Source organism: Pangasianodon hypophthalmus, chromosome 4 (assembly GCF_027358585.1).
Source record: "Pangasianodon hypophthalmus isolate fPanHyp1 chromosome 4, fPanHyp1.pri, whole genome shotgun sequence".
Taxonomy (NCBI): Eukaryota; Metazoa; Chordata; class Actinopteri; order Siluriformes; family Pangasiidae; genus Pangasianodon; species Pangasianodon hypophthalmus.
The window spans coordinates 28,404,227-28,426,405 of NC_069713.1; the positions used below are offsets into that span (position 1 = coordinate 28,404,227).

General features: G+C 38.4%; 1 protein-coding gene across 4 annotated transcripts in view; it reads left to right on the plus strand.

Moving 5' to 3' along the window:
* The first annotated feature begins 9,017 nt into the window (after positions 1-9,017).
* arhgap21b (Rho GTPase activating protein 21b) overlaps positions 9,018-22,179 on the plus strand; it is a 50,955-nt gene continuing 37,793 nt past the window's right edge. For 3 of the 4 annotated variants that reach the window (XM_053233160.1, XM_053233161.1, XM_053233165.1), the window contains exons 1-2: positions 9,018-9,260; positions 11,293-11,453. In XM_053233160.1, the coding sequence (XP_053089135.1) occupies positions 11,388-11,453 (66 nt within the window). In that variant the 5' untranslated portion in view covers positions 9,018-9,260; positions 11,293-11,387. The remainder of the gene's footprint in view (positions 9,261-11,292; positions 11,454-22,179) is intronic. The other variant, XM_053233162.1, reaches the window with a different exon arrangement.

Below are 22,179 nucleotides of genomic sequence, written 5' to 3' on the forward strand. Positions count from 1 at the left end.
TTACTGAAAGTTGTTCAAGAGGTTCAGGTACTCGACCTCTGTGTTACGTCACCTGGGTGGAAGATGTAGTCAAACACACTTACACAGAGTGTACACAGAGCTGTGTGTGTGTGTGTGTGTGTGTGTGTATGTATGTATGTGTGTTCCCTCCCTAACAAATGTACACAATACTCGAGGCTAAGCGCTATGAGGTTAATGTAGCTAACATGTAATGGAAGACCTAAAATATTTTCTGCTAATATCTTCCCCAAACCCCATCTGTAAGGTTAAATATTATAAGAGGAAGACTGAGAATTGTGTGGAAGGCCAAACCTCCTTTACTGATACTGACAGTTATAAAGGCCACGCCTCCTTCACGCATACTGATACAGAGGCCACGCCTCCTTCACTGAGACTGACAGTTATAAAGGCCACGCATACTGATACAGAGGCCACACCTTCTTCACTGAGACTGACAGACAGAGAGAGAGGCCACACCTCCTTCACTGAGTCTGACAGATAGGGAGGCCACACCTTCTTCACTGAGACTGACAGATAGGGAGGCCACACCTTCTTCACTGAGACTGACAGACAGGGAGGCCACACCTTCTTCACTGAGACTGACAGACAGAGAGAGAGGCCACACCTTCTTCACTGAGACTGACAGACAGAGAGAGAGGCCACACCTCCTTCACTGAGACTGACAGACAGGGAGGCCACACCTCCTTCACTGAGACTGACAGACAGAGAGAGAGGCCACACCTCCTTCACTGAGACTGACAGACAGAGAGAGAGGCCACTCCTCCTTCACTGAGACTGAGAGAGAGGCCACGCCTCCTTCACTGAGACTGACAGACAGAGAGAGAGGCCACTCCTCCTTCACTGAGACTGACAGACAGAGAGAGAAGCCACTCCTCCTTCACTGAGACTGACAGACAGACAGAGAGGCCACGCCTCCTTCACTGAGACTGACAGGCAGAGAGAGAGGCCACTCCTCCTTCACTGAGACTGACAGACAGAGAGGCCACACCTCCTTCACTGAGACTGAGAGAGAGGCCACGCCTCCTTCACTGAGACTGACAGACAGAGAGTGAGGCCACTCCTCCTTCACTGAGACTGACAGACAGAGAGGCCACACCTCCTTCACTGAGACTGAGAGAGAGGCCACACCTCCTTCACTGAGACTGACAGACAGAGAGTGAGGCCACACCTCCTTCACTGAGACTGACAGACAAAATTCCTGGGTTCCTTAAAAAGTTCCTGGATCCATGGAAATGTTTATGGGTTCATACAAAGTTCTTGAATGATTACTGTGTTCTGAAAAGTTCTTGGGTTCCTAAAACGGATCATTGTGTCCCCTGATGATGTTTCTAGATTCCTAAAGGGATTCCTGGAAGGGGTTTCTGAGAAAAGTTCCTGGGTTGCTGAAGAGTTTTCTGAGTTCTTGTAAAAAGTTTCTTGGACCCACCAAAAAGTTTATTTGTTGCTGGGAGAAAATGTTTTTCATCAAAAACTTCCTGGATCCCTGAAAATATTTATGGTATTGTCAAAGCGTAGTTGAAAGGATTCTGTAAGGTTTTCCTGTGTTTCCTGAAAAGATCTCAGGATCTTTGAACAGTTCATTCATTTCTGGGTTTCTTAAAGACTTCCTGAATGTTGGAACAGTTCCTGGGTTCTTGAAAATGTTTTGGTTCCTGATAATGTTCCTGAAAAAAATTCCTGAACCCCTATAAGCCAGGAGTTAATGGGATTCTGAAGAGAATAATGGGAGGGTTCTGGTTTCCTGAAATAACTCCTGGTTTCCTGAAATGGCTCCTGGGTTGCTGAAATGACTCTTGGTTTCTAGACATGACTCCTGGGTTCCTGAAATGGCTCCTAGATTACTGAAACGGCTACTGGGTTCCTGAAATTGTCCCTGGGTTCCTGAACTGACTCCTGGCTTGCTGAAATGACTCCTGGCTTGCTGAAATGACTCCTGGCTTCTAGAAATGACTCCTGGGTTCCAGAAACAGCTCCTGTGTGCTACAAATTGACTCCTGGGTTCCTGAAATGACTCCTGACTTCTAGAAATGACTCCTAGATTACTGAAATGTTCTGGGTTCCAGAAATGGCTCCTGGGTGCTAAAAATTGACTCCTGGGTTCCTGAAATGGCTCCTGGCTTCTAGAAATGACTCCTGGGTTGCTGAAATGGCTCCTGGCTTCTAGAAATGACTCCTAGCTTACTGAAATGACTCCTGGGTGCTAAAAATTGACTCCTGGGTTGCTGAAATGGCTCCTGGGCTACAGAAATGGCTCCTGGGTTACTGAAATGGCTTCTGGGTTCTTGAAATGGTGCCTGGATTCCTGAAATGACTCCTGGATTCTTGAAATGACTCCTAGATTAATGAATTGACTCCTGGGTTATTGAAATGACTCCTGGATTCTTGAAGTGACTCCAGGGTTATTGAAATTGTGCCTGGGTTCCTGAAAAGACTCCTGGGTTCTAGAAATGGTGCATGGATTCCTGAAAGGACTCTTGGGGTCTCTAAAATTTCCTGTGTTTCTGGAAAAAAAATGAGATCTTGAGTTTTTGAAAAAATAATATTGAAAACGTTTTAGAATTTAAGAGAAATTCTGGGGATCCTGAACATTGCTTGGTTGCTATAAGGTTCTTAAAAAGAACCATCTTTTACAATAGTTTGGTTTATTAATATGAACGTGCTTGAAGTGCTGTATGTAGACACAGATACGTTTTATAGCTCATGGCGTGGTGTTTATAAAAGCTCCGTTTCCCGGCTGATCCGCGAGGTTACGTGGTTTCCACGTCCGGATTTCACCGAGGGGAATCTTTGATTACGGTCTCCACCCAAACTCGTCCTCACCACCTCCACCAACAGCGGTGGAAACAAAAACACAGCTTCTGTAAACCCGTGTTTAAGGCGTGTTTGAGTCACAGCCAGGTGGACCACATGGGAAACGTCTGCATCGCTCCAGTCTGTCGTGTAATTATAGACATGGAGTGTGTCGAGTCGAACACGGCCGCCAGCTCTCTCTGAGAAAACCAGAATCATTCAGATTCATGGGGATTTCAACATGTAAACATTGTAGGATTTCCAAACCACACAGGGGGGGATTTTTGAGGGTTTTTTTTTTTTTGCTTGTCAGGTTTTCAAAAAAGCTCCTGCCTGGATTGTGGGAATTTTTTTTCTGTTTTGGGATCTCGTGTGTCGCGTGACCCCATGGTAAACAATAGCAGTTCAGTGATACGGTTGTCCACAATGGAGCTGAAGAGTGTGTGTTACAGAGGCCCATTCACACACACCTGACACATGACTCCACCATTTGAACAGAAGGATGACCTAGCTCCATGCTGTGTGTTTAACGTTGCCAGATTGGGTGCTTACACACACACACACACATTTTTAAGAAAAAAGTACAGGGTCACTATTAGATCTTATAAACATAATACCATGTTAACAGTTTTAGGTTGTCGCTTATAAAATCTGGCAACCTGTTTGTTTCAGTTTGGTATGCAAATTAATGTATGAAGTTGTGACTTAAAACACATATTTACACTATTAACTTAATGGAATAGTTCCATAATAATTTTACCAATTGATTTGAATTTTATTGTGTTATTAAAATTAGTAGGCAGCTTTGCTAGAACGCTAGCTAAAGATTATGTAAGGAATAGGAAAATAATAAACAGGGTGATGTAATAAAGTGGAATTACAGTTACCACCCCAGTGTTGATTATTTTCCCATAACATCACATCCCAATGTGTTTTATTCCTCTTATAACACAATTGCAAGTTTTTAAATTGTTAAAGAATAACACAATATTTGTAGCCATTTATAGTTATATTTAAAGTTGTGGGACGTCCACGAAGCAAGCTAGTCCCAGTTATCACTTACGTTACAGCAGCTATAAACTATAGAAGCGCATTGCTGCAACACTAAGAATCCCTATTATTAGAAAACATCATTATTACAAGAAAAGCATTTCATTATTATTAGAAAACATCGTTATTATGAGAAAAGCATTTTGTTACTATTACAAAAAAATTATTATTATGAGAAACATTTTGTTACAATTAGAAAACATCATTATTAAGAGAATAGCATTTTGTTATCAAATATAAAACATCGTTATTACGAGAAAAGCATTTTGTTATTAGAAATGTTTTCTTATTCTGAGAGAATTTTGTTTTTTTTTTTAAAAATCGCTTTATTACGAACAAAAAAAGCATTTCACTATTATTAGAAAACATCTAGTTTAAAAAGCATAAATCTCAAATTGCAAAAGAGGATTCCAGGTACGGTAAACTTCACACGAGTAAGAAGTGTATTTATTCGTAATGAGATGCTGTCTCAAAATTACTAAACATCTTGCAATATTGCGATATTTTCTCGTAATAAGGAGTAGCTAATGTGGATTTGTTGTCTTACGTTGCACCACTGTGCTTGTGTAATAAACGGTCAGTAACACAGAGTAAATGTTGATGTATAATGAAAAAGTTCGCATTTGGATGATCAGATTAAATTTAAGCTCCACCCCCTTCCCACTGACCCGCGAACGCTTGCCACTCTGCAAAATCAAGAATGTTTCAGAACAGAATAATAACGTAATTTAAAGGAATGGATTCGGTCGTATTTTATAAATGTATAGCGTATGTGCTTTTTGTTTAAACCAAATTTTAGGTTTGGGAAAAGTTTCGCTCTGTGAAAACGTTAACTTGGAACTTGGTAGATGTCATGCCAAGTTAATTTCAAGCCCTGATGAAAACATTTGTACATTTTTCCAGATGGATTGTGTCCATGCTGCACTGAGACAAATTCCCAGCCACTAAATCCCCCTGAACAGGTGGCCACTCCTGAATGAAAAGAACATTTGTCCAGCTCCAGACGCTTTGCAGAAAGCCGCCTTTTCACGTTTGCGCCATGAGGGTCGGGCTCAGAAAGCTGATTTTCTCAACAGGGTTTGCTTTGAAGGGCTTGAATAATCTGATGTAGATCGAGTTGATATTAACATAGACATCTGAGGACAGTCCTGGTTGGAAAAAAAAACTTCTTGAAAAATTCTTACTTTTCAAAATTAATTTGCGGTTCCTGAAAAGCCAGAATCCGTTAAAATGTTCATGGGTTTCTAGAAAGTTTTTGGGTTTCTAAAGAAAGGTTCCTAGGTTCCTTAAGTTCCCTGAAAATGTTTATGGGTTCATGAAATGCTACCTGAAAAACTCCTGGGTTCTGAAAAGATCTTGGGTTCCTTAAGAAGTGCATTAGCCTCTGAAAAAGCTCATGACTTTCTGATAAAGTTCCAGGGCTGCTGAAGTAGATTCTTGGGTTCCTGAGAGCAATTCGCCTCCAGAGACCCAGGAACTTTTTCAGAAACCCACGGACTGCTACAAGAACCCATGAACCTTCTCAGAAATCCAGGAACCTTGCTTCAGGAGCCTTTTCAGAGAATGAATGAACTTTTTAAGAAGGGAAAATTGGAACTTTTTTGGAAATACAAGATGTATTATCTATAAGAACCCAGGAACCTCTCTTCAGCAATCCAGGAACTCTTTTAGAAACCCTTTTCAGGAACCCAGGAGCTTTCTCAGTGATTCAAGCACTTTTTTCAGAGATGGATGAACTTTTAAGGAACAAAATTCCCTTTTTCTCAGAACCCAGGAACCTTTGCGGTACTGTCTCAAGACCACAAAAGCTTTTTCAACGATTTTATTCCTTATTTATTTCCTGAATCTGTCCAAAATCCTGAAATTAACAACAGTCCTCCTCTTCGGGGGTCCAGGAACATTTTTTCAGGAGCATTTTCACATAGGAACGCAGGAACTTTTTGAATAATCAGAAACTCCCTCAGAAATGATGGATTAAGGAACTTCTTCAGATACAAATTAAATTTTAAGGATCCTTTTTTAGAAAACCAGGAACTTTTTATGACCCTGGAACCTTTAAGGTAGCTTCTCAAACTGGAGAATACAGAAATTCCATCACAAAGTCTCCAGGAACCAACAGAGACCGGTGTTGATGTATTTTTAGCCGTGATAGCATTGACATGGTTTACATGCTAGCACAGTCTCTGTCTCATAGCGCACAATACATGCTAATATAGTAACTCAGTGACAGATGAGCAGCTCTATTTGGCTGAGGAAAGAAGAACGTTGTGGGAATACACACACACACACACACACACACACACACATTCCACGGCTTCTGCCAGCCGCATGCCGACCCCGCTTTGAACCGGCAGTGCCATGTGACTCGGCTAATCTAGCCAAACAGCTGCTGTATTTATGCCAGAGACACGGAGAGGGGCAGAGGGTTAGCATGCGCAGTCTAATCAGGATGTGGAAAATGTCAAAATGGGAAACTCCAGTGAAAGCAAAACTTCCTTGTTAATAAAATGGCCACACCTTGGGTGTTAACGGTGTTCTAAACTCTGACGTTCAGACGAATGAAAGGAGCTGTCATGATTTTGTTAAGACGCCTGTTTCTGTACAGTTTCTATCACATTCATTTTATACCACTTTAAAGAACTTCATTGGGCTCTGATTCAGTTCTTTCTTTCTGGTACAAGATGGAAATGTGTTTTTCCTTGAGAAATCTATTAAAGAAACTTTAACAAATTTATTTTTAAAAAAACCTGGCTTTTAAGAATTCCAGGTGGAAAATAGCTGACCAACAAACAGAATATTCACTTTTTATCTCCATTGGTAAGCAAAAATATTCCTCCCACTCAGACATGTCCAATATTTCAAAAACATTTGTTGAATTTGTGATGTAGCTTCATTACTATGGTAGCTAGTAAAAAGCTAATAGCTAATTGACATGCTTGTTAGCAAACTAGCTTCTTAGCATTCTTCCAGAGTTTAGTTTGTTCGCATTTTCTACCCAATATTTATGTTTTTTAAAATAATTTCTACCCACTTTTCTTCATAAAATATAAAATCTTGAGACATTTATAGTTGTCAAGTGGACGTTTTAGAAATGCCTTTACACCACTGGATAATATAAACATACATTTAAATTTACAATCAATAAAAATTCGAATATGTGCTAACAAGCAAGCTAGCAAACCAGAACAAACACTTATTGCTAAGCTAACTGGCTTCTTCACTAAGTTTGGTGAAGCTTTTTTTTCCTCTCTCTCTCTCTCTCTCTCTCTCTCTCTTTTTTCTTTTTTTTTTTGCTTAAACACAAATAAGAAAGAATATGAATGTTTTTTTTTGTGTCAAAATAGTTATGTTAAATAAAAAAAATCCCAAATCCCATTTTTTTCCCCAAATGTGACGTCACAGCGATGATGATGAGAATAAAGCATTTACAGAAGATGAATGAATGAATGAATGAATGTGGTAAACTTGTCACACAGCATAATGCCCCACAACCCCCCGATACACTCTCATATTAATGACCATGGCCTTTGTTTGTGCAGCAAGCTTCATATCCGACTGCAAGAAAACAAAAATCCGCCTGCTGCTGCTGGTGTTTTTGGTTGGGTCTTACAGGATTCCAGTCCAGATGCTCTGCTTTTAATGATAAATAAATCTATCGCAGGATTTAGCTGAAACCTGCATCATTCCTCAGTTTAGATTCATATCAGAGCTCCAGCTGTGGCAAATAACGCTCGTAGCTCCACACCAGCCGAGATGATCAGCCTGCTGAGTTGCTGTGTGTGTGTCTATGTGTGTCAGTGTGTATCTCTGTGTTTTTCTGTATGTCAGTGTGTGTGTCTCTCTGTGTGTCTCGGTGTGTATCTCTGTGTTTTTCTGTGTGTCTTTGTGTTTGTGCATGTTTCTGTGTTTCTCTTTCTGTGTGTGTCTCTTTGTGTCTCTGTGTTTGTCTATGTGTGTCTCTGTGTGGGTCTCTATGTTTCTGTGTTTCTCTTTCTGTGTGTTTCTGTGTTTCTCTGTCTGTGTGTGTCTCTTTGCGTCTGTGTGTCTGTGTGTGTCTCTGTGTTTCTCTGTCTGTGTGTCTCTGTGTGTGTGTTTCTGTGTTTCTCTGTCTGTGTGTGTCTCTTTGCGTCTGTGTGTCTGTGTGTGTCTCTGTGTTTCTCTGTCTGTGTGTCTCTGTGTGTGTGTTTCTGTGTTTCTCTGTCTGTGTGTCTCTTTGTGTCTGTGTGTGTCTGTGTGTGTCTGTGTGTGTATGTTTCTGTGTTTCTCTGTCTGTGTGTCTCTGTGTGTGTGTTTCTGTGTTTCTCTGTCTGTGTGTCTCTTTGTGTCTGTGTGTGTCTCTGTTTATCTATCTATTTACCTATCTATCTATCTATCTATCTATCTATCTATTTATTTATAAAGGGTGAAAGATTGGAACTAAAATTCATTTCATGAATAAAGTTTGTGATCTGGCCTAATCATCTATTAAAATAGTATTATATATATATAAATATAAATAATATTACACTGTCATGTGGATATTTAAACTCCTTTAAAAGAAATATAGAACACAAAACGCATGCATGTGTGTTTATAGCATTAAAGATTATAATAGTATTTTCAGAAAGATAAAGTTATCTTAAAATCAAGAGCATCACAAGAACTAAAAATAAAACAAACAATAAAAAAGAATAATTTTCAGTAAAATTCGTTAAAAAAATCATGTATATTATTGCAGAGCTAATGATCTGTTAAATATAATTGTATATTTTCAGCAGGTTATGTTTAAATCTGATTTCACTAAAGGAAAATCACCTGGGTTTAATGCGAAATGTGTAATAACAATAATAATAATAATAATAATAATAATAATAATAATAATAATAATAATAATAATGTGAAGGATTAACACGTGACTGTGTTTGGTCCGTTAGAAAGTGTAATATTTTTATTTTCTAAAGAATTACAATTTTTTTTATAATTCTATTTAACAAAGAAGTACACATTTAAAGATAAACTGAAAGGAAAAAAACTTTCGAGAATAAACAGAAAATATATATATTTTTAAAAAAAACACACTGGGCAAATGGCCGACTGTAACACCGCTTCCTATTGGATGGAATTCAAACCCAGGACATGTAACGCGGCATGTGATTGGCTGGCGTTTCCAAGGATTCCGTGGTGGAACCCTCGAGCACAATTCCAACATTGTTCCGCGCGAGTTAGCTGGTTGGTTTGCGCTCGCGCTAGCGTTAGCCAAAAAAAACTTTTAAAAACCGTTTTTTACTTTTTTAAACTACAATAAACACAGGATTATGAGGTTTATATGACGGTAACGAGTCGGACTGAGGATTTTTATTTCATTTTCAATGGGCGTTTGGTGTGACGTTAAGTTCTTTCTGCGGCTTCATTCCCAACAGGTAGGCTGGAGGCTATCGCTAGCTTAGCTTAGCTTCGTTTAGCTTAGCATAACCTCCGACTACATGTCTTATTTTATTTTAATTGATTTCTTTACTTATTTATAAATAAACTTTATTTATCGACAAGTCTGTATTCAAATTGCTAACATTTGGCGTTTAAGTTTATCTTTGTTTTGAAGCGAGCGAACTTTGTCGTCTTTTTTATGTTTGTGAAGCGGGATGTGTCCCAAATCGGAGTCGTGTTGGACGTCAAGTGCGCTACGTAGGGTGTGGGCGCTATTTACCGTGCAGCCTACGTAGTGCACCTGAGTAGGGAGGTGGAAGGGATTTGGGACACGAGCAACCGACCAACGTCAAGCCAAGAAACTTTTCCAAGGCTAGGCTGGAAAAGTTGCCAGATTGAGTGAATTTACGCGATACTTAATTTACTTAATTACTTACTTAAAAATAATTAGTTTAGTTTAAAACTTAGTGAACTTAATTAATTTAATTAAATACTTAATTTACACCAACAAAGTTGCGGAAACTTCTAAATATAAATGAAGAAAGTGAAAAAGTAGATAATTAAAAATATATTTCAGTGTGTAATATATTGGAAAGGTTTAAAATCTTTTAGTGGTTTCGTAGTAAATCTGGCAACTTTTCTCAGAGTCCCATTTTGTCTTTCTTTTTTTAGTCTTTTTTTTGTTTAATAATGATCTAAATTAAAAGTTATAATTATTTAAACTGAAATATTACTTATGCGTTGACCTGAAAAAGTATCATTAAAATAAAGAAATACAAAATAATGAATAAAGGAAAAAACTCTTTATATACACTTTTCCAGCTTAATTATCACCAGACTTTTTTTTTTTTTTTTTTTTTTAGTGATGTTTAAATCAAATAAAATATATTTTAGGCTATTTGGGTGTTTTTTTATGGTGGTGGTTGTTTGTTGTAGCTCTGAAGATCAGCAGGGAGTCGCACACAACCATGTGGCTCCGAGTCAACAGTCTCTCTTTTTCTTAAAGATACTTTTAAAGACAAAAGTCATCATATAAAACAACAACAATAGAATAAAGATTTTTTAAACGTATGTCTCAAAAGTGTGAAACTTAAATCCACTTATTTCCTGATTTAAAAAAAAAAGTCTAGACATTTTAATACGTGGATGAGTTTTCTTAAACGAAAAAAAAAATTAAATTAAAATTATCGTGATATTGCGATCGGCAGATTCATATCTTTTCATAATCTTTAAAAAAATATATAATTGCAAACTCAATTGTTTAAAGTTTAACATTAAAGAGTAATTAAGTTTGTTCTGAATTTACAGGAAAATTTTCCTTCCTTTAAATAATTTTTAAATAATTAATAACTTATTCTAAAATATATATGAGCGGTAAATAATTTAGTTTTGACGTTTAAAATCTACTTAAACTATTTTTGTTGTAATGTTTGTTAAAAAAGTTATTGGTTAATAAATTTAAATATAACTGAGTAAATGTTTTAATATCAGTAAATTTATAAATGTGATGAATAAATACATATTTATTTATAACTTTTATTTATTATTTTTATTCTGTCAGTTCTTTACAGTGCAATTTTATAAGTATATTTAATAAATAAAAAATTATTTTATTAATTAAATGTTTATTTTTATGTTAAAGCATCATCAAATTAATTATTAGTTTGGATGTAAACTTCACGAAAAATGGCCTTAAAGATGCAAAAAAGAAAAAAAATGTGCTTGAAGTTTATCATTTCTTTCTTTCGGGAATAAAACAGTAAAATAAATCAGACTCCTGAGCCAGAAAAGAAAAGAAAAAAAGAAAGAAAGGTTTGACATAAGATCCTAAATCTCTTCTCTTTTTTATTCTTTTGTAATTTTTTTAATCATATTTAATATTTTCAAAAACAGCAGGAGACCTGGTTTTAGCAGATTTGAAAAAGATTGAAAACTTTATGAAACACACAGCAGTGAATACACTGTAGTTTTGTTGCTGGATTTTGTTTTATTTATTCACACGTTTTTTTTGTTTGTTATTTTCTCCAGGACGCGGGGAGTCGAGGCAGGATGGACGTCTGCACCGCGATCAGATCGGATTAATCTGACGCTCCTCTAGATGTGGACTGCGGGGAGGTGAAACGATGGCGACAGGTTGGAGGAACGATGAGGACGAGGCGAGTTACAGCGTTAACACCCCGCTGTGTGAGGTAAGATCACGGCCGCTTTCATTTACTCTTTAACTGTTTCTGTGTCTCTCCGGTTCTGCGTCGCGTCCCGTCAGCGGGGGACGAGGACACCGACATCTGCTTTAAAGATGTTGTGTGTGTTGTGCTGATGTTGTGCTGATGTTGTGCTGATGTGTGCGTTGTGGTGATGTTGTGGTGATGTGGTGGTGTTGTGCTGATGTGGGTGATGTTGTGGTGATGTGTGTGGTGATGTGCTGGTGTGTGTGTTGTGCCGATGTTGTGCCGATGTTGTGCCGATGTTGTGCCGATGTTGTGCCGATGTTGTGGTGATGTGTGCGTTGTGCTGATGTGTGTGTTGTGTTGATGTTGTGCTGATGTGTGTGTTGTGGTGATGTGTGTGATGTGTTGATGTTGTGCTGATGTGTGTGTTGTGGTGATGTGTGTGATGTTGTTGTGGTGATGTGCTGATGTGTGTGTTGTGGTGTGTGTTGTGGTGATGTGTGTGTTGTGCTGAAGTGTGTTGTGGTGATGTTGTGGTGATGTGTGTGTTGTGGTGGTGTTGTGCTGATGTGTGTGTTGTGCTGATGTGTGTGTTGTGCTGATGTGTGTGTTGTGGTGATGGTGTGTGTTGTGGTGATGGTGTGTGTTGTGGTGATGTGTGTGGTGATGTGTGATGTGTGTGATGATGTTGTGCTGATGTGTGTGGTGATGTTGTGCTGATGTGTGTGGTGATGTATGTGATGATGTTGTGATGATGTTGTGATGGTGTTGTGGTGGTGTTGTGATGGTGTTGTGGTGATGTGTGTGTTGTCATGATGATGTGGTGATATGTGTGATGTGGTGATGTGTGTGGTGGTGTTGTGATGATGTTGTGGTGATGTGTGTGTTGTGGTGGTGTTGTGGTGGTGTTGTGGTGATGTGTGTTGTGGTGATGTTGTGATGATGTTGTGATGATGTTGTGGTGATGTTGTGATGATGTTGTGGTGGTGTTGTGGTGGTGTTGTGGTGATGTGGTGATGTGTGTTGTGGTGATGTTGTGGTGATGTTGTGATGTGTGTGCTGTTGTTGTGGTGATGTTGTGATGATGTTGTGATGATGTGTGTGGTGATGTTGTGGTGATGTGTGTGTGTGTGTGCTGTTGTTGTGGTGATGGGTGTTGTGCTGATGTGTGTGGTGATGTTGTGATGATGTGTGTGGTGATGTGGTGATGTGTGTGTGTGTGTGCTGTTGTTGTGGTGATGGGTGTTGTGCTGATGTGTGTGGTGATGTTGTGGTGATGTGTGTGGTGATGTTGTGCTGTTGTTGTGCTGTTGTTGTGGTGATGTGGTGATGTTGTGCTGATGTGTGTGGTGATGTTGTGCTGTTGTTGTGCTGTTGTTGTGGTGATGTGGTGGTGTTGTGCTGATGTGTGTGGTGATGTTGTGCTGTTGTTGTGCTGTTGTTGTGGTGATGTGGTGATGTTGTGCTGATGTGTGTGGTGATGTTGTGCTGATGTGTGTGATGATGTTGTGATGTGGTGATGTTGTGGTGATGATGTTGTGCTGATGTGTGTGGTGATGTGTGTGGTGATGTGTGTGGTGATGTTGTGGTGATGTGTGTGTGTGTGTGTTGTGGTGATGTTGATGTGTGTGCGATATATAAACGTAAGTAAACGAGCCTGTGTTGTTTGTGCGTGAGTTGGTCAGAGGCTTGCACTCAGTTTTATTTTGCTCTCCCTGACGTGTGGCGAGACTCTGCAGGTAGAAGAGATGAAACATAACGTCGATAAACCGTGAGACAGCGTGTCACTTTCCGCTTCTCTCTGATATCAAACATCTTTCTTTCTTCTTTTAAAGACTTTATTACAAACTGACTCGAAGCATGTGGTTTAATGTTAAACTTTTCTACTTAAAGATTTAAAATTATAAAATGTTCATTTTAATGGATTTCCTTTCAGTGCTACACACGTGTGTGTGTATATAAATTAATACTTTTTTTAAATATAAAAATAAAATTATTCTATTTTTGTAGCAATTATATGCATTATATGCAAAGTTATATTATAAAATTATCAAATGTTTATTTACAATTATTTGTTAAATATTTTGGTTTTTTAATAAATAAAAATGGTGTTTTTGTTAAATATAAAAAATAAAATATTTTTAGACACTATCGTAAAATGTAATTTTTTTTTCCAGATTTTTTTTTTTTTGCTGCTTTTCAGTGTTTTCCTTTACTTCTCAGAAAATTCTCGTAAATAAGAATAGTATATATATTTTTGAATAAAGTATAAAGAATGTAAGAGCACTTCTGATAATTCTCACTACTGTAGTGCTGTCGGTTTGAGCGCAGACCCGTGTAGCGTGCGTGGTGTGGAAACGCCTTTGAGTAATGTGGTAGAACATCTCTGCCGTATCGTCTCTGCCGTATCGTCTCTGCCGTATCGTCTCGCCCTGCAGGGTTTTTAACATCGTCGCCAAATTCTTCGTATAATTCCAAGGTGTCAGTGTTGTGATGCGGAACGTGATATGAGATCTTCGCCGTATCTTGGCCTGCCGAGCGAGTGTCGCGACACTGTAATGCGTCTGACAGCTGATTGATATTCGAGATTGATATTCAGGTATTATCGCCATGGTAACGAGTCCTTGACGAGGTGGCGGCTGTTGTTGTTGCTGTGTATTTCTGAACTGTTGACACTGAGGCTCGGGTGCGTCACGGCAACATGGAGGGTTGACTGTCACTATAATTACCACGGAGACAACGTTTTCTTTTTTTTTTCTTTTCTTTTCTTTCCCTGCAACCCCATCTTACTTACTTAACCTTTAAGCCCTATTCGGGCGGGATTGGTTTACATATTGCACGCGTACGCGTAACCATCTTATGGTAAAAAATAAATAAGGGCTTGGGCTATGAGATACAACGATACAATAACCATACTGTGATAAATTCTTACACTTTTCTGAAATATCGCCAACATTCTTTGTTTATAGCATAAAAATGGTTTTGCAGCTGATTTAACGTTAAACATTAATTCTGAATTTGCAGGCAAATGTCCTTCTTTTAATTAATTTTAAATAATTAATAAATTAATCTAAAAATAAATGTGTTCATTTTTATTGCTTTGACATTGTTTGCTTATTCATATGATTTTTGTTAATTAAAGTTATAATTATTTATTAACAATAAATGAAAGTATCAAATAAGTATCAAATAATCATTAATAAATAAATAAATAAGTAAATATTAATGAATGTCTTAAATGTATTTGCTTTTTTATCTCAAATAAAATTATCTTTAAGCTCAGTTTTTGAGTTTCTTTATGTAATTTATTTAATTTTTTCTAAATTAAATTATTATTATTATTATTATTATTTTAAGTGCTTTACCCTTTTAAATTATTTGTGTGTTCTAATGTCCTCGGGTATCGTGGTATAATATTTTTTGATCGTCTCGCCCGCCCTGTTACCCAGAATTATTTTTAGCGCAGTGAGATATTTAAACTTCTTAGAAAATGGCCTTGGAGCAAACAAACTCTGCTTGAGGTTTATTGTTTTTTTTTTTTTGTATTCCGGGAGTAAAGGTGTAAAATAAATAGGACTCTTGATCCGGAAGAAAAACAAAAAAGGAAGTTCTTTGGAAGCTGCTGAAAGAAACTACCATGACGTTATACACACAGTCCGAACAAACACAGGATGAATCATGTCAAGATTCCCGTTAGCTCCTGTAGTGTTGAGAATCCTGCGAAATGATGATGTCATCAGAAAGTGCCGCACAATCACCATCCAGAAACCATCGCCGTTACCTCACTATCTGTACGCCGACTTTGTTTTTCCGTCTCAGGCAGGTGGAAAAACTTCACCCAGATTCCACGTTCTCATAAAAACAGACGGATGGAAATACCGCCATCGCCGAGCAGAAAGTCGCCTGCGCTTACACCTGCTGCCGAGTTTTATTTTTTATCTTTATTCAAATTTTATCACTTAGGCTTGCTACCATAACAAAACCCAGACTTTAAACAAAAATGAATTCAGTGCCACTTTTGATCAAATTCATTTCTACAAAAAAAAAATTAAGATTGAAAAACAGAATTTTTATTTTTTTATATGACAGTTTTCAACATTAAAAATAGCAGAAAATGTTAACATAAAAAAAATGTAAAAAATTTATATATATATATAAATCTTTCGATACTAAAGATATCTCTAAAGAAATTGTGATATCGATATTATATTGTTGTATCGCCCAGCCCTGGACAATGATTGATATATATATATATATATATATATATATTTGGAAAATTTTGCTTGTTTTAAAATTGTCATTGAAGAAAGAAAATATTGTTTAGCTTTTTAATTTTTGTGTTTTATTTTTATGTGAAGCTGTTTACCTACTCAAGGCTGGTTTAAAGATTTACTACTGACATTTTTCTCTTTTTGTTTCAAAGAACAGTGTGTTAATAAAGTCTTCAGGTCCACAGAAAAATGCTAGAATTTAGCATTTTAACGCATCCGTAGCTCGTGAACGCTCTTGTTGTCAGGTGACGTGATTCTGTAGAGAAGGTAATTAATGAGTCAGTGATACAGTGTGATTAGCTCGCTGGTTTGGAGAGCAGCGGTGTAGGGGCAGGTGCGATATGACAGAAATATCGTGTATATATGTAAGTTTGTAAAAAAAAAAAAAAAAAATCCACTGAATTTTTTTTTAACATTGTACAGTTTTACAGAAGCGAGTATTTTAATAGTTTATTGCATCTCATATAATATCAGCGCCATTTTACGACGATTAGCTGACTTTATTACACAGTCACCTTAATCTTACACTTGCCAACTTTATTCATCTTTTTCAAGTATTGTTGTTGTTGTTGTTGTTATTATTTATTATTACTGGGGGGCCAAGCACTAAAGGTGCGTAGGCATCCTATTGTTATTCTACCTTTTCTTCTTCTGGCTTGTGTGTCTATGGCAGCCCATAGAACCGTCTGGTAAAATGTTGTGAAATTTGGCGCACTGGTTGCGGAGGGTCTAAGGAACATTCTGACCAAAATTAGGTTAAGTGCCTCCATTGCTGTAGCGCCACCATCAGGTCAAGTTTGGGCCTAATTTGGAAATATGTTTATGGTCGTAACTTTTGACCCGTGTGTTCAAAATTTAAAAGCCATCCCAAGGGCATCCCTGGATTCCGTGCTTCGAGACGAGTTGAGCGCACCCTGCGATATCAATTTCTGCGTAAATTAGATTTTCCGCCATCTTGGATTGTGTCAAAAATGTTTTTTTCGCTACTCCTCCTACAAAATTTATTCAATTATCCCCAAATTTGGCACACATCATCTTCAGAGTAAGCCTCACAAAAGCAATCAAAAGAAATTTGATGATTCTAAACGGTTTGTCTGTAATGGGCCAACGAATCTGACAGCAAAGCCGCCAAACAGGAAGTGAGGCTGCATCTCTGCAACGACTTGGTAGGCATCTTCAGGGCCATGCCTTGAGGCTATGCAACAAATTTCTTCACCAAATTTGGCTCACATCATCTTGAAACCTGTCTAAACAACTGTCTACTGCCATTCTTGCCGTTCAGCGTGCTATTATTTATACAGGCAACACAGGACTGGCAGGTTTTAATATCAAATAGCATTTTTATTGAGCAATTTTCAATAAAAAAAAAAACAAAACAAACGCAATATAAGACAGATATAAGTTTGGTGCAGATACTTGCACAATGTGGGGGGGGGGAAGGCCCAAACTAACGAGAAAAAAAAAAAACATAAATACCTTTGATGTTTTTAAATTGCAAGAAGAAAAAAATGTTCAGGTCAGAGCAGTAACAATCACGACCAAATGTCAAAGTAGCAACAGGCAGCACCACAGGTCACAGCAGTAGACACCCTGCTGCCCATTTGTTCATCTAGACCTTTCCTCCTCCAGTCATTCCACCAGTGTCCGTGGTCAAAACAAACACGTCGTGAGTGAAACTACAGATCTCTTGAAACTACGAACGACAGAACTCTTGAATCCCTTTGCTCAGGCAACAGTTGTAGCGTGTCTGTAGCGTGTGAATGTGCGGCTCACCAAGTCCGGGTGCCTGGCCCCCGAAAATGCTGCTCGCAGCTTTAATTGTTTTTTATTATTATTCGGTAGTTCGATTGTTAGTCGTTCTTCAGAAACCCTCTGGGGTTAAAGGTCATCCGTTTACATTAATATTACCAAGTGTGCTCAGAGTTCCAGTGATTCCAGTGAGTGTGTGACGATGAAATGTGTTTCCTATTAGACAGAAAGATGGAATGAGTGGACAGGAAGGAGGTTGGAATCCGAGAGTTTTAACATGGCCATGACAGGATTTCCAGTAACCTGGGATGGACGGGTTATCCGATTATTAACTCGTCTCACATTTCAATTTCCTGGCAACGGACCAGGCTAAAAAGTCACAGTTAACGCAATATCATAGAGGCAGCACGATACCGAAACCTTGGGTATGAGTCAGTATCGAAACGCATCCGATAAGGTTTTCAAAACTTACTGCAATTTTAAACGTTAAAAACAGCAGAAAATTTTAACTTTTCACAACATTTAATTGTTTTAAAAAATAGAAGTTATTAAAATGGTATCTTGATGGTCACAATATCTCAGGAAAGTGCATTATGACATTATGAAATATTGATTGATACAGATTAGGAAACCATTATTGACACAACTTAGGAAACAGATAGCGATGCGGATCAGGAAAAGAATAGTGATGCGAATTAAGAAAAATATATATTTTTTTCTTTTCCCAGGATTCAATGCTGTCACAGTGCCGTGATGTTTGATGTCGTGATGAACCTGTTGTGATATTAAATTAATAATGAACGTGTTAAATGTTAGCGCGTTACATTCACGAACATTTTGTGAAGATGCCACTTCATTCTTTAAAAAATGTTGCTGGTTGCTGTGTGCGCGCGCGCGAGTGTGTGTGGGGGTGTGTGTGGGGGTGTGTGTGTCGGGATGTCACCCACTGAGACGTCTGTGTCAAAAGTCGAGACAATAAGTCTGCTGTGTGTGAATTCAGGCCTGAAACGTCAGACTCGACGCTGCTGAAGTGAATCATCATCTGAAACAACACTCCATTTTACACCGTTTCCTTCCTGTAGTGATGAGAGTGACTTTTGGGATTCTCCATCTACATACATTTATTATCCAATATAAATCACTTCGTAGGTCCATCTGTTGTGCTGTAAAAAAGTATTGGCATGTTAATGTGATCCCCAAAGAGAATGAAATTCTTGGCCTTTAGCTCGATCTGTTTTCACTTTCCCATGTTACCCACAATGCCTTTCGACAACCTGCTGATAGAGGTGCAGTGGGATTATTATCCCTCGCTTCATCTCTAGTTAAACAGAGCGCTGCGGCAGCGCTTTAGTGCTTTAGTCTGTCCAGCTCTCTCCCCTCTGTATCTGTACACTCTTAAACACATCAGCTTCCAAAGCCTCTGTCATGCTAACACCGCCATCGTCACCTCACAGATCGTTAACTAGCCATAGCTCAGCATCATGTAGCCAAAATGCATTCTGGGAATTCACCATTTGGACAAATGTCTCCTCTAATTCCACTAACACTGAGACAAGAAGCTCTCGTTCTTTTTTGTTTGTTATTAGGAGCTAACTGCAAAATCTGACCTGTTTAAGGTTTAAACTGAACCGTGTGACTGCGCTAGCAACAGAGCGAACTTGTCGCAGGAATAACAAAAATACAGCACCAACCACCAAATTAGCCCCAGAATCACAAAACACATCAAATATTTCAATATAAACGTATTTAATGTTTCACAGAGCCAATATGAGGGTGGAGCTACAGCAGTGGTGTCTTGGTGATGGGGTTGTTGGGGTGTTGGTTGTTGTTGCTGCGATAGTTGTTGTTTTTGGGGTTGTTGTTGTTGGATCGTTGTTGTTGCTGCAGTTAAAGTGGTTGTTTTTGGGGTGGTTGTTGTTGGGGTTAAGGAGGTTGTCATTGGGGTTGTTGTTGGGGTTAAGATGGTTGTTGGGGTTAAGGAGGTGGTTGTTGTTGGGGTTAAGGAGGTGGTTGTTGTTGGGGTTAAGGTGGTGGTTGTTGGGGTTAAGGTGGTGGTTGTTGTTGGGGTTAAGGAGGTGGTTGTTGTTGGGGTTAAGGAGGTGGTTGTTGTTGGGGTTAAGGAGGTGGTTGTTGGGGTTAAGGTGGTGGTTGTTGTTGGGGTTAAGGAGGTGGTTGTTGTTGGGGTTAAGGTGGTGGTTGTTGTTGGGGTTAAGGTGGTGGTTGTTGTTGGGGTTAAGGTGGTGGTTGTTGTTGGGGTTAAGGTGGTTGTTGTTGTTGGGGTTAAGGTGGTTGTTGTTGGGGTTAAGGTGGTGGTTGTTGTTGGGGTTAAGGTGGTGGTTGTTGTTGGGGTTAAGGAGGTGGTTGTTGTTGGGGTTAAGGAGGTGGTTGTTGTTGGGGTTAAGGAGGTGGTTGTTGCTGGGGTTAAGGAGGTGGTGGTTGTTGGGGTTAAGGAGGTGGTTGTTGTTGGGGTTAAGGAGGTGGTTGTTGTTGGGGTTAAGGAGGTGGTTGTTGGGGTTAAGGTGGTGGTTGTTGCTGGGGTTAAGGAGGTGGTTGTTGCTGGGGTTAAGGAGGTGGTTGTTGTTGGGGTTAAGGTGGTGGTTGTTGTTGGGGTTAAGGAGGTGGTTGTTGTTGGGGTTAAGGAGGTGGTGGTTGTTTGTTTTTTTTTGTTTGTTTTTTTTTGTAAACAGTGTTAAACACTTTTCCACACTCCTTCAGAGTTAATAACGTTGTAGGTGTTCAGTTAGAGACTGAAGCTCATCCTTCAGGCACAGTGTGTGAGTGAATCGTCCTCGAGTCGTCTTTAGGATCAGGTTTTTGTTTCTCCACCCAGCAGTGACTCGCAGTACATTAATAACTAGCGTCTATTTTTGATTAAATGAATACGATTAACAGTAAAGTTTTATCTAAAGGATGTGAATGAATCAAGCCAATTCACTACAAATAAAAATAAAAGCAATAGACATCATTTGTCTGGTATTGGTAATATTTATACTTAATAACTAGATTATTTTCTGCCTGGTTTTTTGCTCTTTGCCTTATTGCCTTAATAATCTGCTCCACTGGACATAACGTGTGTCCCTTTTTTTTATTTATTTATTTATTTATTTATTTTTTAAATTCTGAAAATAGCATTATAGCTCCAGGAGCTGATTACGAAGCCTCCCTTTTCCCTCTGATTTCTGTCGTCATGTGATTAACTCGTCGTCTGGAAGAAAAGAAAAACGCAGCTTAAATTCAATAGAACGGACCAAATGGGTTCTCGTTCCACCAGATGCCTACGAGAACAGATCAGCCAGGCCGATGGGGATGAGATGTGGACAGGCGTGGCTCACACACCACTGCCTGATTCAGTTCACGTTAGAATTTATTTTAATTTAAATAAAAAAAAAAAAGATTTGTAAATCAACATCTATAGATACCAAACATTAAACAACTAGCATGTTAATTAACGTCTTGTACATAAACACGCGAGACTTCCAGTTTCTTTACTCAATACTGTATAAGCTGTGCACAGAAACCAAAATATTATATAATTATAGAATTATTGGTAAAAGATTGCTATTAATGTTTTAGTGTTTTATTTCGGAGCCTTATGTAGCGTTATAACTGTTCTATACCACAGAGCTGTCGAATTCTGGATTCTGATTGGTCAGAAGGCTTTGATTTGTTTTCTTAGGTTTATATTAATGCACTCGTTCTAATACGTTATGGTTTCTATAGTAACAGCCCATTCATACAGCGGACGCTATGGATAAATGGAGTTTATTTAAAGTTTATGGAAGGAGTCTCCAGTGTCAGGTTTAAGTTTTCCGACATCTACCCCGCAGTTTTTATAGTTACATTCTTAAACTATGGAATGTAACTATATTTGGATAAAAAGTATGACACGTTTCATAAATGAAAATAGTAATTATTGGCAAATCTCCAGGGCATAAGAGGAGTAAACCACTCCGTGTTGTGCTGTTATAGGAAAATAACCAACTTTATTAATGACCAAGTGGTAAATCCGCTTCATCACACCATCCTGTCGTTGATTACTTTCCCCTAACAGCACCGCACACACTGTTTTATTCCTTACATATTGATGAGGATAATGTAGTGTTTGTAAATGTATGGTTTTCACAATAAGTTGTAACGTACATCAATTTTTCTTTAAAGAAAATGAAGTTTTTCACAAGGAGGAAGAAACAAACCGAAAACTGAATAGATGAAGCGGTTTGAGACTTTATTGATATCGACGTCTCTCATATTCGTGTGTTAATTTTTTTTAAAAAAATTAACGTCAAAACCGTGAGGATACACGAAGGATTAACGAAAATGATAAATAATTCCTTTCACATCGTTTCTCCGGTAGAAAGATTTCTGTTTGTCGCCTTTGCCTTGAACCGGAGTAACAAAAACACGAGTTTGCATTTTCTCCTCCAGTGCTGCTGAATGTCACATGAGCCTCAGGAACTTTTATTTAAACTTTTTCATACACCGTTTACCTGACCTGCTGTCTATAAGCAGTACACACACACACACACACACACACACACACACACACTCTTATTACGCAACATTTCAACAGAAGCTACTTAGTCTCCTTAACCCTCAGCTGAACTCTCCAACCTTTAGAAGGACGTGAAGGAGCTCAGTTTCTCCTCTCAGCACTGATTCCTGGAATTGCATGGAATTCGTCCAGGCGGGAAGTAATTAAAAAAAAAAAACATCTCTGTCCAGATGCA